The 15,757-nt window shown below is 38.5% G+C and overlaps 1 protein-coding gene across 8 annotated transcripts in view; it reads left to right on the top strand.

Moving 5' to 3' along the window:
* Positions 1 to 15,757, top strand: part of NR6A1 (nuclear receptor subfamily 6 group A member 1) — a 292,713-nt gene that overhangs the window by 32,221 nt on the left and 244,735 nt on the right. For 4 of the 8 annotated variants that reach the window (XM_077144653.1, XM_077144647.1, XM_077144629.1 and 1 more), the window contains exons 2-3: positions 5,457 to 5,498; positions 8,172 to 8,516. In XM_077144653.1, coding sequence (XP_077000768.1) covers positions 5,457 to 5,498; positions 8,172 to 8,516 — 387 coding nt within the window. The remainder of the gene's footprint in view (positions 1 to 5,456; positions 5,499 to 8,171; positions 8,517 to 15,757) is intronic. The other 4 variants (XM_077144670.1, XM_077144663.1, XM_077144659.1 and 1 more) reach the window with 2 other exon arrangements.

Below are 15,757 nucleotides of genomic sequence, written 5' to 3'. Positions count from 1 at the left end.
GTCTGTTCAAGTCTTTTTCCCATTTTGTAATTGGGTTGGCTGTCTTTTTGTTGTTGAGTTGAACAATCTCTTTATAGATTCTGGATACTAGACCTTTATCTGATATGTCATTTCCAAATATTGTCTTCCATTGTGTAGGCTGTCTTTCTACTTTCTTGATGAAGTTCTTTGATGCACAAAAGTGTTTAATTTTGAGGAGTTCCCATTTATTTATTTCCTTCTTCAGTGCTCTTGCTTTAGGTTTAAGGTCCATAAAACCGCCTCCAATTGTAAGATTCATAAGATATCTCCCTACATTTTCCTCTAACTGTTTTATGGTCTTAGACCTGATGTTTAGATCTTTGATCCATTTTGAGTTAACTTTTGTATAGGGTGTGAGATATGGGTCTTCTTTCATTCTTTTGCATATGGATATCCAGTTCTCTAGGCACCATTTATTGAAGAGACTGTTCTGTCCCAGGTGAGTTGGCTTGACTGCCTTATCAAAGATCAAATGTCCATAGATGAGAGGGTCTATATCTGAGCACTCTATTCGATTCCATTGGTCGATATATCTATCTTTATGCCAATACCATGCTGTTTTGACCACTGTGGCTTCATAATATGCCTTAAAGTCAGGCAGTGCAAGACCTCCAGAAGAAGCAGTTTCTTAAACATTTGCTGAGCCTGGAGACATGCCTCAGCCCTGTGGTTGGGCGTATGTATATAGTTGGGGCTTAGACAAGATGTGACTGAAAGAAGACACAAAGTTTCATTGGGTTCCTAATCACAATCAGAAGAGACAAGTCAAGTGAGAAGCAGATACAAATGACCAGGGCTCCTTAGTCCAGAGAGAACCAACATATCAGTATAAATCCTGGGTAAATGTTTTTAGCTTATCAGCCTTTGTTGGGTAGCCTGGAAAACAAACCTGAATTCCCTGTCAGTGGCCCTGATCATGATGTGGTATAGGAAGCGCAGAGGCCTGTGAGCACAGAGGACAGGTATTTAACTAACCAGAGCAGTTTTAAAACTATTTTAGACCCTTGATTTTCTTACTTTTGCAAGCCCTGCTTCACTTCATGTCAAGTAAAGATGTACTTATCTCACAAATTTAAAACTATCTTAAACTTGAATTATAGTTGACTATTGGAAATAATGTTATATCTCATATTTAATTAAAATACTTAATTTCAAATTTGCAATCTTCTTCCGGGAAGATGGCTGCATAGAGTAGATCAAAATTAGTCCTGATCCATGGAAAAGTTGGAGAAGGGACAGGAGGGCAACTCAGGTTGCGGTTTGGGAGTGCGGTTGACCGGGGAGAGCCTTCTAAACCACATATGGCAGCCCTGGTTGCAGAGGTCAAGGAACTGAGAGGCAGAAAGCTGGGGCCTGGCACGGAGGCACCGAGCCGCAGGGCCTGCGGGAGTGCGTGGATGGGAGGCTGGGACTGGGAGGTAGGCCAGGCCACGTTCCTTGGGTGTTCTACCCTCACCAGCGCAGCCCCGTGGCCGGCGACACCCACACACCACGCACCCAAGCCCTGTCACCTGCTCTCATTCCCTGTGCTACAGGTGCCCCCGTCCCACCTGCCCCCAGAGCATGTACCTACCCCACACCCCCATCCCATGGGCAGCCCAACCCATCTCTTCTGCACCCCTCCTGAGCGCTACCTCTCCCTCCCTGTTTCCAGCAAGCTGTTGCCAGTGCATGAAGTCTGTGGGCACTAACCTCCATACCAAGGAGGTAGCCATACCATGCCTACCCACTCCCTCCCCCTCTTCCCCCCACCCCTCCTGCCCATAGTGTTGCACAACTTCACTCCAACTGGCCTGAGCTCTGCACCTATGTTTATGGCACTCCCAGGCTCACAAATGCTCACAGCCCCCCAGTCACATCACTCAGCTCTGGCAACTGCACCCTCCAGCACTCCTAGAACTGTGCATGCACATGGCCCTCAGCCACACTTTCCAGCTCTGAGAAAGTGCCCACCTGTGCAGCCATCACATCTGCCCCCAATCCACAAGGACATAAGGCCAACCTCCTTTCACAGTTCTACGCATGTGCATAAAGGGCCTTGTACCTTAGACCAGCACATACCAGGGGTACACCCCCCAGCCCAGTGCACCCGCACAGCTACATCCTCCCTGGCTGTTGGGCACCCACATTCACAAGCATCACTGTAACACCCCCAGCCTGCACCTATACCTGCCCTGAAACAGATCACCACACTGAGTGCCTACCCCGTGCTCTGCTCCCTGGTGTACAACCATCCTGCAAACACAAGGCCTTAGACTACTGAAAGAAATCAATTCCAAGAGTAAATCAATCAAGATACTTACCTGCCACAAAGACAGCAGAAGATCACTAAACATATTACAATGCAGACGGATATAGCCCTGCCTATGACCAAATTAAAATGCCGTAGGAGACATAGACATTGGAACAACTAACCAAAGATGTTCATACATCTTGACTTAATAAAGTAAGTGGGATAGCAAATGACATAAAGGAGATCAAGAAGACAGTAGAAGAGCATAAAGAGGAATTTGAAAAAATAAATAGAAAAATAGCAGATATCACAGAAATTAATGACTCTTGACCAAATAAAGAACATACTAGAGGCACACAACACCAGATTCGAAGAGACAGAAGAAAGAATAAGTGATACAGAGGACAGGATAACTGACTTCAAGGACTCAAAATAGCAAATGGCAAAAAAAGATGGAAAAATTTGAATTGGGTCTCAGGAAAATGATAGACAAAACAAAGTGTACAAATATACGAATCACTGGTGTCCCAGAAGGAGAGAGGAGTAAAGGGCTAGGGAGAGTAGCTGAGGATATAATGGGGGAAAACTTCCCAACCCTCATAAAGGACATAAACATACAAGTCAAAGAAGCCCAGTGAACTCCAAACAAAATAAATCCAAATAGGCCTTCTCCTAGACACATAATAATTAGTCTGTCAAATGTTGAAGAGAAGCAGAAAATGCCTGAAATCGGCAAGAGAGAAACAATCTATTACATCAAGGGAAACCAAGTAAGACTAGGTTCAGACTACTCAACTAGAATCCTGGAGGTGAGAAGGCAGTTGTATGATATATTCAAGATCCTGAAAGAGAAAGACTTCCAGCCAAGAATTCTGTACCCAGCCAAACTGTCCTTCAAAATTGAGCAAGAGATTAAAGTTTTCACAGTCAAAGATGTCCTGAAAGAATTTGTCAACAAGAGACTGGCCCTACAAGAAATACTAAAAGGAGTTCTGTTGACTGAAAAAAAAGATAGGAGAGGAAGGGTTGGAGGGGGCCACAGAATTGAGGAGTACCACTAAGGGTAACTTAAAGAATACAAAGAGAAAGAGGGAAAAGAATATATAGATCTAACAAATAAAATAAAAAAGATAAGATGATGGATTCAAGAAACACCTTTTCAGTAATAACTTTGGATATTAAAGGACTAAACTTACCAGTTAAAAGATACAGATTGGATTAAGAAATATAGGTGGAGGAAAACAGCACGTGTGAAGGTATGGAAGGTAAAGAGCACGTTGAATTCATGGAGCTGCATTGTAGTTCAGTGTGGGTGGAGTTTATACTATTGGCTGGAACTTCAGGTTCTTAAAGCAAGAGATAAAGTTAAAAGAGGTAGGCAGATCATGAAGAATATGTCTGGTTTCTGTTTTGGGACACAATGTGATATTTGATTAGAATTATAGAATGTTTTTAAGGACCTCAACTTAATTTTCTCTGTGGCCTTCTGAGGCTTCGAAATTGAGTGGCAGAGTCCTGATCTGTATCCCTGTGTCTGTTGCACTATGCTACCTTTTACAGTCAAATTAAATTCAATGAAAACATTCCTAGAATAACACTTTCTTGCTTTTGTAAGACACATTTGATTACATACCCCCAGTGTTCAGCCTAATTTGTTGACTGCTATTACCCATAAACCTTTGTTCATGTCTAGAAAAAAAAACTTTGTTTTTTCATGTTACTCAAAAGCTTAAGACCCTAGTAAAGTAAATATGAACTTTTGTAGTCAAGTAGTCAAGAAGAAAAAGATTAATGACTCTTCAGTCTTATGTAGCCAATCACAGATTGAGGAGTCACTGATCTTTTTCATTTTGCCAAATGCCTATTGGAGAAAAGCTTGTCAACTGGAACTTTTTACTGTATTAAGAGGTCTGTCAGACTTAGAGCCATTTTTAGATTACTTGGTATAGTATTTTTTAATCTGTTTAATGTGTGAAAGACAGGGTTTTGGGAGAAGGCAGAGGAAGCACAGAACGGCAAGAAAGGATGTGGCATGGCCAAAGTAGCCTAGAATTTTAAAAGGATTGCAAAGGACTTTCAGAGTTGTGTTTAAATAGCCTACCTATTACCTTGATTCTCTAGTCTCCCACATGACTGTTAGTTGCTCATCTGGATTCTGGTTTCAGTATTTTTGAATTTACCATCATGATACTGTAGTTGATGTTTATTGGATAGTATTTTGTGCTATGTTTGTAAGAGGTACAGAGGATGCATCTGTGAATAAGACAGGCTAGGTCATTGAATAGTCTAATAATGGAGAAGACATTGAACATAAGTAATTCCTTAATTGATGAGCACTATGAAGGCGAAGCACAAGTGCTGTAGATAATGATATATATGAGCCAGGGTTGAGGGATACAAGGGAAAGCTTTTTGGAGGAAGTACTTAAACTGAGGAGGAGTAGAAAGCAAATAGGAGAAAGGAGGCAGCCATTCCAGGAAAAAAGAACTTTCATCAACTATGTATAAAACATCTATTGTTTGTTTGCCAATTCACTGTGCTTGATTTTTTTCTCCATCTTGATAGTTATATACCAGTGACACAGATGTAGCTCAGAGTTTTCATGTCTGAACTGTGCTTTGAGACGTGTTATTCCAATCTGAATGTCATATTTACTTATTAATGGAAGAATGCTTCTATTTGTGTGTATATGTAAAATTCTTCAGCATTTGTGAACGTTTTAAGTGAATTTACCCTGTTTGATATTTGTTGTAAGTTCGTATTTCATATATTTTGCTTTCTTTCAGAAAATAATTGATAACATTAAGTAGAGAATGACAGGTATTAAATGAATACTAATTTCCTGTGAAATTTTATTCCAATGGACATTGGCATGCTTACTCATAATTGCTTGTGCTTTTGTTTATTGAGCTCCTATTGTGTGCCAAGGAATGTGCTAGGCATTTTATATAGGAATCTCATTTAATTCTCATTAAAACTCTGATACATGCAATTATTATCTCCATTTTTTAATCTGATGATGAAATGGAGGCTCAGAAAGGGATACTCAGTAGCTAAATGTTAGAGCTAGGATTCAAACCCATATTTGACTTATGAGTCTGGATTTTTTTTCTCTACTATGTGGTTCTCATTTTTTCGTATTTTGAGTCAGGTTGGAGTAATTCACAAATCATAATATTTTTTTCCTGTTGTTTTTCCTTAGGATTCTGTCAGGATGAGTTGACAGAGCTCGACCCAGCCACTAGTAAGTTCTGAATGTTCCCGAGCGTTCATTGGTAGGAAGAGGATGTGTGAGTATGTGTGTGTATGCATAATTTAAATACCCTTGATAAGCCCTATTTTATTGACTCTCAGATTTTATTTCATTTTAATTTATAATTATGGGAAGGACATTTATCTTTTCTCTAGTATGCTTTATTTTTCTTCTAATATTGTTTATTGGCTAGGAGCTATGCATTTAATGAAAGTTAGTTTGCTGAAAAGTTCTATTTAATACCTACCCCCTTTCCCTGTTCTCTACCCTCTCATGAAACCAATAAGAAAAAAACTTGTACTTTTGTTCATGTACACATACAGACATATACTTACAATCACTTCCCTAAAGTATTGATTACTTTAGACATAATTTTTTTGAAAAAGAGAATTGTGATTGGTTTAAAAACTTATAATTGAGCATCTTTGTACCACAGTATAATTTGTGAAGCACTTTCATCTACATTCTTAAAGTTAAGGTATGAGGGTAACCATTTTAACGTCTACTTAAATGATGCTTTTGAGAACTAAAACTTTTTTTTTCCCAAAATGGCTTTAATATAGGGATTTAAATCCTTAAAAATTGTTGGAAATTGCTTTCTATTAATGTGAAACTTCTTTTAGATCTCCACCAATCTCTCTTTTTTTAAAAAATTTTTTTATTAATCAAAAAAAAATAACACAACATTTAGAAATCATTCCATTCTACACATGCACTCAGTAATTCTTAGTATCATCACATAGATGTATGATCATCATTTCTTAGTACATTTGCATCGATTTAGGAAAAGAACTAGCAAGACAGCAGAAAAAGATATAGAATGTTAATATAGAGAAGAGAATTAAAATAATAATACTAATAAAAAAATATATATATAAAAAAGGAAAAAGAAAAAAGCAAAAACCAAAAGATACAAACAAACAAACAAACAAAAAACCATATTTCAGGTGCAGCTTCATTCAGTGTTCCAACATAGTTACATTACACTTAGGTATTATTGTGCTGTCCATTTTTGAGTTTTTGTATCTAGTCCTGTTGCACAGTCTGTATCCCTTCAGCTCCAATTACCCATTATCTTACCCTGTTTCTAACTCCTGCTGGTCTCTGTTACCAATGATATATTCCAAGCTGATTCTCGAATGTCGGTTCACATCAGTGGGACCATACAGTATTTTTACTTTAGTTTTGGGCTAGACTCACTCAGCATAATGTTCTCTAGGTCCATCCATGTTATTACATACTTCATAAGTTTAGTCTGTCTTAAAGCTGCATAATATTCCATTGTAGGTATATGCCACAGTTTGTTTAGCCACTCGTCTGTTGATGGACATTTTCGCTGTTTCCATCTCTTTGCAATTGTAGATAATGCTGCTATAAACACTGGTGTGCAAATGTCCGTCTGTGTCTTTGCCCTTAAGTCCTTTGAGTAGATACCTAGCAGTGGTATTGCTGCGTCGTAATCCATTCTGCCATTCTGTGTCTTTTGATTGGGAGATTCAGTCCACCAACTTTCAGTGTTATTACTGTTTGGATAATATTTTCCTCTACCATTTTGGCTTTTGTACTATATATATCATATCTGATTTTCCTTCCTTCTACACTCTACTCCATACCTCTCTCTTCTGTCCTCTCGCATCTGACTCTAGTGCTCCCTTTAGTATTTCTTGCAGAGCTGGTCTCCTGGTCACAAATTCTCTCAGTGACTTTTTGTCTATAGATGTTTTAATTTCTCCTTCATTTTTGAAGGACAATTTCGCTGGATACAGAAGTCTTGGTTGGAAGTTTTTCTCTTTTAGTAATTTAAATATATCATCCCACTGTCTTCTAGCTTCCATGGTTTCTGCTGAGAAATCTACACATAGTCTTATTGGGTTTCCCTTGTATGTGACAGATTGTTTTTCTCTTGCTGTTTTCAAGATCCTCTCTTTCTCTTTGACCTCTGACATTCTAACTAGTAAATGTCTTGGAGAACGCCTATTTGGGTCTATTCTCTTTGGGGTGCACTGCACTTCTTGGATCTGCAAATTTAGGTCTTTCATAAGAGTTGGGAAATTTTCAGTGATAATTTCTTCCATTAGTTTTTCTCCTCCTTTTCCCTTCTCTTCTCCTTCTGGGACACCCACAACACGTATATTTGTGCGCTTCATATTGTCATTCAGTTCCCTGATCCCCTGCTCAAGTTTTTCCATTCTTTTCCCTATAGTTTCTGTTTCTTTTTGGAATTCAGATGTTCCATCCTCCAGTTCACTAATTGTAGCTTCTGTCTCTTTAGATCTACCATTGTAGGTATCCATTGTTTTTTCCATTTTTTCTTCTTTGTCCTTCACTCCCATAAGTTCTGTGATTTGTTTTTTCAGATTTTCTATTTCTTCTTTTTGTTCAGCCCATGTCTTCTTCATGTCCTCCCTCAATTTATTGATTTGGTTTTTGAAGAGTTTTTCCATTTCTGTTCGTATATTCAGCATTAGTTGTCTCAGCTCCTGTATCTCATTTGAACTATTGGTTTGTTCCTTTGACTGGGCCATATCTTCAATTTTCCGAGCGTCATCCATTATTTTTTGCTGGTGTCTGGGCATTTGATCAGATTTCCCTGGGTGTGGGACCCGGCTGGTTGAAAGGTTTTTCTGTGAAATCTCAGGGCTCTGTTTTTCTTTTCCTGCCCAGTAGGTGGCGCTCGTGGCACTCGTCTGTCTGCGGGGCCCACCAGTAAAAGATGCTGTGGCTCCTTTAACTTGCCAATCCAAATCGCAGTCGGCCCGGGAAACCGCGCGTGGAGTGGGGGGTCGCCGGCTGCCACAGCTTGGGGGAGTGCCCGTCCAAATTGCCCAGCTGGCCCGAGACGCCAAGCGTGGCGGGAGGGCCCCGCTATCCAACGTTCCCAGTCAGACCGGGGAGCCACGTGCGTGGAGGGGACCCCAGTCGCCAACCGCCCCGGCCGGAAAAACGCGTGCCCCTCGGGTATCTCACCGCAGCGGATTCTCCCTGCCCGTTCAGCCGTTCCAGAATGGGGTACGCTGTCTTTTTGGTCTCTGTCGTGACTCCGGGAGCTGTTTCGTATTGTTTCTGTTTCTTTAGTTGCTTTTCTGGAGGAGGAACTAAGACCAGCGCGTCTTACTAAGCCGCCATCTTCTCCGGAAGTCTCCCCCCACCAATCTCTTTTTACACAATTCTTCTTTCTTTTTTTTAAAATTGGGGTATCGTCATGTATCCAAAGTATACAATCACTGGCTCACTTAGTTGTTTATTCATCACCATGATCATTTTCAGAATATTTGCCTCACTCCAGAAAAAGAAATAAAAAGAAAAACCCACACACCACATACCCCTTACCCCTCCCTCTCATTGACCAGTAATATTGCAGTTTACCCAATTTTTCTTTACCCCTTATCCCCCCTTACTATTTTTTAAATTTATTTTTCTTTTTTGCATGTGCTTTTCTTATTTTATTTATTTTTTATTTTTCCCCCTTATTATTTAATTAATTTTTGCACTCGTTTTTTTTTATTCATCTGTTCATATCCTGGATAAAAGGAACATCAGACACAAGGTTTTCACAATCATACGGTCACATTGTAAAAGCTTTAGAGTTAAACAGTCATCTTCAAGAATCAAGGTTGCTGTAATACTATTATTCAGCAGTTTCAGGTACTTCCCTGTAGTCACTCCAAAGCACCAACATAAACTAAAAAGAAATATCTATATAATGCATACAGTAACCTCCAGGATAACCTCTCAACTCTGTTTGAAATCTCTCAGCCACTGAAACTTTATTTTGTCTCATTTCTTTCTTTCCCCCTTTGGTTAAGAAGGCTTTCTTAATCCCATGATGCCAGTCCTGGCTCATTCTTGGGAGTCCTGTCCCACATTGCCAGGGAGATTTTTACCCCTGGGTGTCATGTCCCACTTAGTGGGGGAGGGCAATGAGTTCACCTGTGAGTTGGCTTTGAGAAAGAAGCCATATCTGAGCCACAAAAGAGGTTCTCTGGGGCTGACTCTTAAGCAAAATTATAAGTAGGCTTAGCTTCTCCTTTGCACGAAAAAGTTTCAGAGGGGCAAGCCCCAAGATCAGCCTATTGAATTGGTTGTCCCCACTGCTGGTGAGAATATCAGGAATTCCCTAGATGGGGAAGTTGAATGTTTTCTCCTTTCTCCCCTGTCCCCCAGGGGGACTTTAAAAATACTTTTTTATTCTTTGCCCAAATGACTCTGGAATATATCAGGGCATCATACTAACCTTTAAAAACCAAACAAGATCTCATTCCCTAGACAAGATTCCATGTAATCATGGTGTTTGAATAAACTGACCATGGAAGTTAAATTAGATAATGCGCTACCAAAAATATAAATTTTGAACCCAGTAAGCATCTCTTCCTTTGGTCTCATCCAGAAGTCAAAGTTTTAAAATATGGACGATATCATCCTTTACCTTGCATTCTGATTTACCTTAGTTTGAGGACTAAATTCTTGATCATAGATAAACATTTGTGTTTGTGGTGCTCCAAAAAATGTCATGCATCATTCTGGGACATTGTTATAATTGTTAGAAATAGGACACAATAATATCTAGTGCTATACAGACCTCATTTTACTATTATGCCAAAAGGTCAGGTGATAGTTTAGAGTAGAAATCCATGATATGCTTTAGAGTTATTTTTCTGGGTCTTGTACTTTTTAGGGTTATGACAGTAGCTGTTTATCACCAATTTGCTGGTGAGGGTGAGGAAAGTGACAAAGCTCAGATTCTTGCCATCCTAGCTAATATCAGCTCTCTAAGGGTGTGGGCCTTCTCATATGTATTTTCCCCCGTGTACCTTACATAGTATAAACATTCATGTTTGTTCAACTAATATTTATTACTTGAAAGACAGAACAAGTCCCATAATACTAATCAAACACCAGGGAAATAGATTTGTCTTTTTAGAAGTTGTAAAGTTCAAAATCTGTTTTATATTACTTATCTTCAGCTTCTCCAACCCCATCACCCAAGTACCTGTGAATGAATATACTATTTTTTCTCTTTACTTAGGAGGTAGAAAAGGTGAAGTCAGTTACTTTCTTGAGTCACAGTCCTTTCTTAGAAGCATTTTTAAACCCTAAGGAGAACATTGAGATGCCCTGTACTTGCTCAAACAGAACTAAAAATAAAACATACCCGATAATTGGAGACTCAGTTAAACATTGAATGTTCCCTCTGCCCCAGTTCTAGTTCTAGCCACCAGGGATACACTTGAAATACAAAACCGTCTAGCTCCTGCCCTCATGGATTGACAGTCTAGTGGAAAATATTTCCTTATCTGGGATTATCTGAGAAGACCTTTTTTAACAACCTCTAATATTTGGCATGTAGAACGGAAGCTTATTCTCCTTTTCTATATTTAGTAACAGTTGAAAATAGCTCATGCCCATCTTGTAAGAAAGGCCCTGATGTTCTCATAAGGATTATCATTGAATTATTCTCCTTTCTACGTCAAGTAATCCTAGTTCATTTGACATTTCTGCATAGAATCCCTCGCTAGTTTTGGTAGTTTACAGTGTTCTCCATTCTATGATAATGAGCAAATATTGAATCATGATTTTATATATCAGCAAAAAAAATTTTTCACCTTTTAAAAAATAACTTTTCTTTTAAAATATACTTAGTGTATATAGGTGGAATTTTGTATGGTCTTTGTGAGGTTCGTAGTGTTTTTATACTTTCTCTTTGAAAAACTGTGTAAGACTGATATTATAATAATTGGATAGAAATAAAATTTTATCAATTCACTCAACACCAGTTGAGAGTTCAAGTGAACATGCTAGTCCTACCAAATGATAAGTCTCAATACTGAATTAGGCAGTGTGAATTGTGTTAAATTGGTTATCATTGTTGTTACTGTAAATTTTGCAGCTTCCCACTGAGAAGGTTATCTCCTATGTTAATACCTCATGACTTTTGCACATTAGATTGAGGGGAGTAGGGATTTTTCTGATTTACATCTTTGGAGTTTAGTGGCCCTGTTCCCATTGTCCAATTCCTGATAAGGAAAGCCTGCTCACATTTGGTTATTTTGGAATGGGAAATGCCGTTGTTGCTAATTTCTCACTGTGTCAAAATGGTTGTGGACAGCAGGTTTGGAATAAATAGGTGGGATGTGTTGGAACTAGTTGAGGAAACACTGACTTTGTCCAATTCAAATGGTTCTTTTTTTTTTTTTTTTTCTTACCTTTTCTCTGATAGAGCAGATGGGCAGCAATACTTAGAATATGGGCAGCTGTTCACACACGGCTTTCCTATTTTTCCTGGGCCTCTTGGAGTCCAATGTTATATCACAGGTTCAGGCTAAGTTCATTTCTACAAGGAGTGCCCCTGTACCCTATTCATTAGCATAAGCTAGGGACAAGGGCAGTCAAAGGTCAAGAGAAGTTCAAAATAGCATAACCTTTCTGTGCTTCTGTTTCCAAATAACCCCAGTTTGCCCTGCTCCCCCAATTTTTTTCTCAGCTATCGTGTTTACCATGTAGCTGTAAAACTCAAGAGAACAAGAACCAACTTGATACAAGGGAAGTTAAAGAATAGAAGTCATTGTTGCTTAAAACAGGAGAAATAATTGATTTATGTTCGGGGGCCAATTAGGCTATAAAACAGGGACAGTAAAGGGATCTGTGGCTTCAGGACAGCTACTTGCTCTGATTTCTGTCCTGTGGACTCCTCAGTAAAGGCTGTCAGCTTTCTAGGCTAAATTATTAATTCCTTTTATGCCTCTCAGGGATTGTAAACAGCACATAATACAAGAAAACAATTGGTACTGTTCAGTTATTAGCCAGATAGAGGGTCAAAGGGTAAACAGTTGGATTAGCAACAGCTGTTCCTCCTCAGTCAAATGTTTGTCCCTTTATATCGATTTCAGCAAAGCAATTCCCCAATTTTTGGCTTATGTATTATTAAATTCATTTTCCTTCTTATAAAATAATCTTACAGATAATTGAGTGGAGAATAAACATTAACCAAAATTGAAAATACTCATATTTTAATTCTGTTTCCATAGTTGAAAATGAATATTATTTTTGGTATGTGCTGACTATGGTGTCTGGTGTTCAAAGGATATTATCCCAAAGTAGGTATCCACTTGGGGTTAAACAGACCAATTAAATCTTTTTAGTTGTTTTTACCTACTTGTTGAAGATCCTGGTGCAGCTTGATTAAAAGGGAAAAATTGCCTGATAGTAGAGTAATGCATGGTCATTGTGGAAAATGTTGAAAAAAAAACAAAAACACCATACTCTCACCACTTTGAAATAGTCAGTGTTTTTCACTGGAGAATATGTCCCTTCAGTTTGTGTCTGAGTTTTTATGTAATTAGGAGCATTTATATATATGCAATTTTGTATCCTGTTTTTTCCCCCTACTCAGTACATGGGAGCATTGTACTAAGTCATGAAGCAGTTTTTGTGAAAGTTTTTTTTTTGCATGGGCCAGCATCAGGAATCGAACCCGGGTCTCTGGCATGGCAGGCGAGAACTCTGCCTGCTGAGCCACCGTGGCCCGCCCTTTCTTACATATTTTTGGTGGCAGGATAATTTTTCACTGGAAGTGGATAGCTTTGTCATGATTTGTTTTAACTGTCTACTATTGTTGGACATTTATTTTGTTTCTGTTTTTTTCTTCCATTATAAATAATGCCACAGTGAACATTATTGTACACTTTTGTGTGCATTTCAAATGAGCACTTTAGCTTTTAATATAAGCCAAAACTCTTCTGAATTAAGAGCATGGTCTCTGGCTTGAAATTGCTTGGGTTCAATTTGGTTTCAATATTTACTAGCTCTGTAATCTTGGTCAAGTTATTTAATCTTTCTGTGCCTCAATTTTCTCATCTATAAAATAGGGACAATATAAATTGTTCTTACCTTAGAGGGCTGTTGTGAGGATTAAATGAACTAATATTTGCAAGGTGTTTAAGATAAATGCTTGGCAATTGGTAAGCACTATTATGTGTATGGAATTCTAGACTGTGTAGTTTATTGTTTAAATTCTCAGTCTCTATACTAATGGACTCTGTACTAATGGGCTACTTTATTCAGTTATTCCAGCTTGTATTTCTTGTTTTGTTTTTTTACTGTTTAAAATATTGTTTTAGTTTTGTTTTTCTTTCTTTAACTTGTATTTCTTAATGATACAAAGACAAGTCATTCTAAATATTCACAGATGTAAATTTATTGCTTCCAGTAAATAGTTCAATTAGAGGACCAAGCTTTTATATTGCTGACCACTTTGGCCAAGACTGTCTTTACCATCTGGTTGACTGGCTGGGTGTTTAAGCCTCTCTCTCATCAAGCAGTAGGTAACCTTCCAAACGACCATCTGTGAAACCATTTATTTAACCTCTTAGGAGACTAAAGAAGTTGACTCTCTGCTCATTTATTTATTTTGGTGAGGGTGCATGGTCTGGGACTCGAACCCGGGCATCTGCGTGGAAGGCAAGCATTTTAACACTGAACTACCCATGCACCCAACTCTCTGCTCATTTAAGTTAACAAAGACTCCGATACATTTTCTCTTTGGTCAATATCAAGGTCTTTAAGAAGACATGCTAAAGAAAAAACATGTACAATTTAAAACTTGACTGATTACCATTTTAAGAATTATATATTTTGATTTTTGCTGACTCAGGCTTTAAAATATAAAACGTAATAATCTGATATTTAGAGATAAGAATGAAGCTGATCAAGTTAGAGTTAAAGTAATTCAGAAGACAGGGGTAAGGAAGACAATTTCTATATTTTAGAACCGCACGTACTCTTTGAGACTGAAGGAAGAAAGGTTTATTTGGTCTTGCGAACCTAAATTTTCTGTAGCACATAATCTAACTCAACCTATCTGTAGAACTCATTTGAACAATTGAAACACAGGGAGCCCAGAATAAGAAAGAGGTCCTTTAATCCTGTATAGCTTAATGTAATGCCGGATATGTCCTAGAGTATATTAAGCAGATTATCAAAAAGTATTGGCAAAGTCCCTTGAGGGATGGGAGAAAAAGTATGAAACTATTAAACTTTACCATCAGGAAATCCCCTGATACTGTGTCAAACATTAGGGACACCTAAATCTATAGGCCGTACCCTTGATCTTGAAGCTTACTCTTGTGACACTTATGTAGGTAGCAGAGAAGCTTAGCCTACCTATAGGTATGCCTAAGAGTTACTTCTGGAGGAGGACCTCTTTTGTTGCTCAGATGTAGCCTCACTCTCCCTAAGTCCAACTCTTCAAGTGAAATCATTACCCTCCCCGCTATGTGGGGCATGACATCCAGGGGTTAAAGTCTTCCTGTCAATGTGGGAGATGACTCACAGGGATGAATCCAGCCCTGGCACTGGGGAATCAACAATTCCATCCTGACCAAAAGGGGGAAAAGAAGTGTAACTAATAAAGTATCAGGGGCAGAGAGAGTTCAAATAGAATCAAGAGGCTACTCTGAGGTTGCTCTTATACAAGCTTCAGTTAAACATTGCTACCTTTCACAATCTGTCAAACACCAACCAGGACTTTCCAGCCAATCCTAAATAACACCTGGGGCAATACATAAGATCCCATAAGGGTTCCATGCACTAGAATGACTTTCCAGAAACCTACAACCTCCAAATGGGTCTCTGAACCAGATAAGTCCTGAAACCTAGAGGGCCCAGCCTCTCCAGAACATCAGATAGTTCCATCTTCCTACCCCATATTAGTGACCGATCCTTCCAACATGAAAAAGTTAGAAGGCCATAGCCCTAACACCTCTAGAGAGAGGGGTAGAAAGATCAAAGGTGATGGTGGATTTATACAGAGAGGATAAGATTTACCAAATGAATATGATTGCTGAGTCATTACATTGTTATCACTTTTAGTCTCTAGTATCTTAGAGCAGCTAGAAGTAAAAACCTAAAATTGTGAAATTGTTCCCCATGTCAAACTCTGAAATATGTTCTACAACTAATTGTGGTGCTGTGCTTTGAAATTTATTGCTTTTGTTTATATATGTTATTTTTCACAAAAAAGAGTCGATTTTGGTGATAAAAAATATTTATTCCTTCTAGCCTCCTATATTTTGGAGCAGAAAGAAGGAAAAATCTGAGAGAATCATATGGTAGCCCATGACAAACTCTGGGATCTGTCCTGTAACTATTAGTTGAAGAGTGCTTTGAAAACTATTGCTTTTTTATTTTTTGCTTTGTGTATATGTTATACTATACAATAAAAAAGTTTAAAAAATATATAAAATATATGCTGC

This window comes from Tamandua tetradactyla, chromosome 2, assembly GCF_023851605.1.
Source record: "Tamandua tetradactyla isolate mTamTet1 chromosome 2, mTamTet1.pri, whole genome shotgun sequence".
In the NCBI taxonomy this organism is placed as follows: Eukaryota; Metazoa; Chordata; class Mammalia; order Pilosa; family Myrmecophagidae; genus Tamandua; species Tamandua tetradactyla.
The sequence above is the reverse complement of the archived record's forward strand: the minus strand, read 5'-3'. Positions and strand labels throughout refer to the sequence as shown.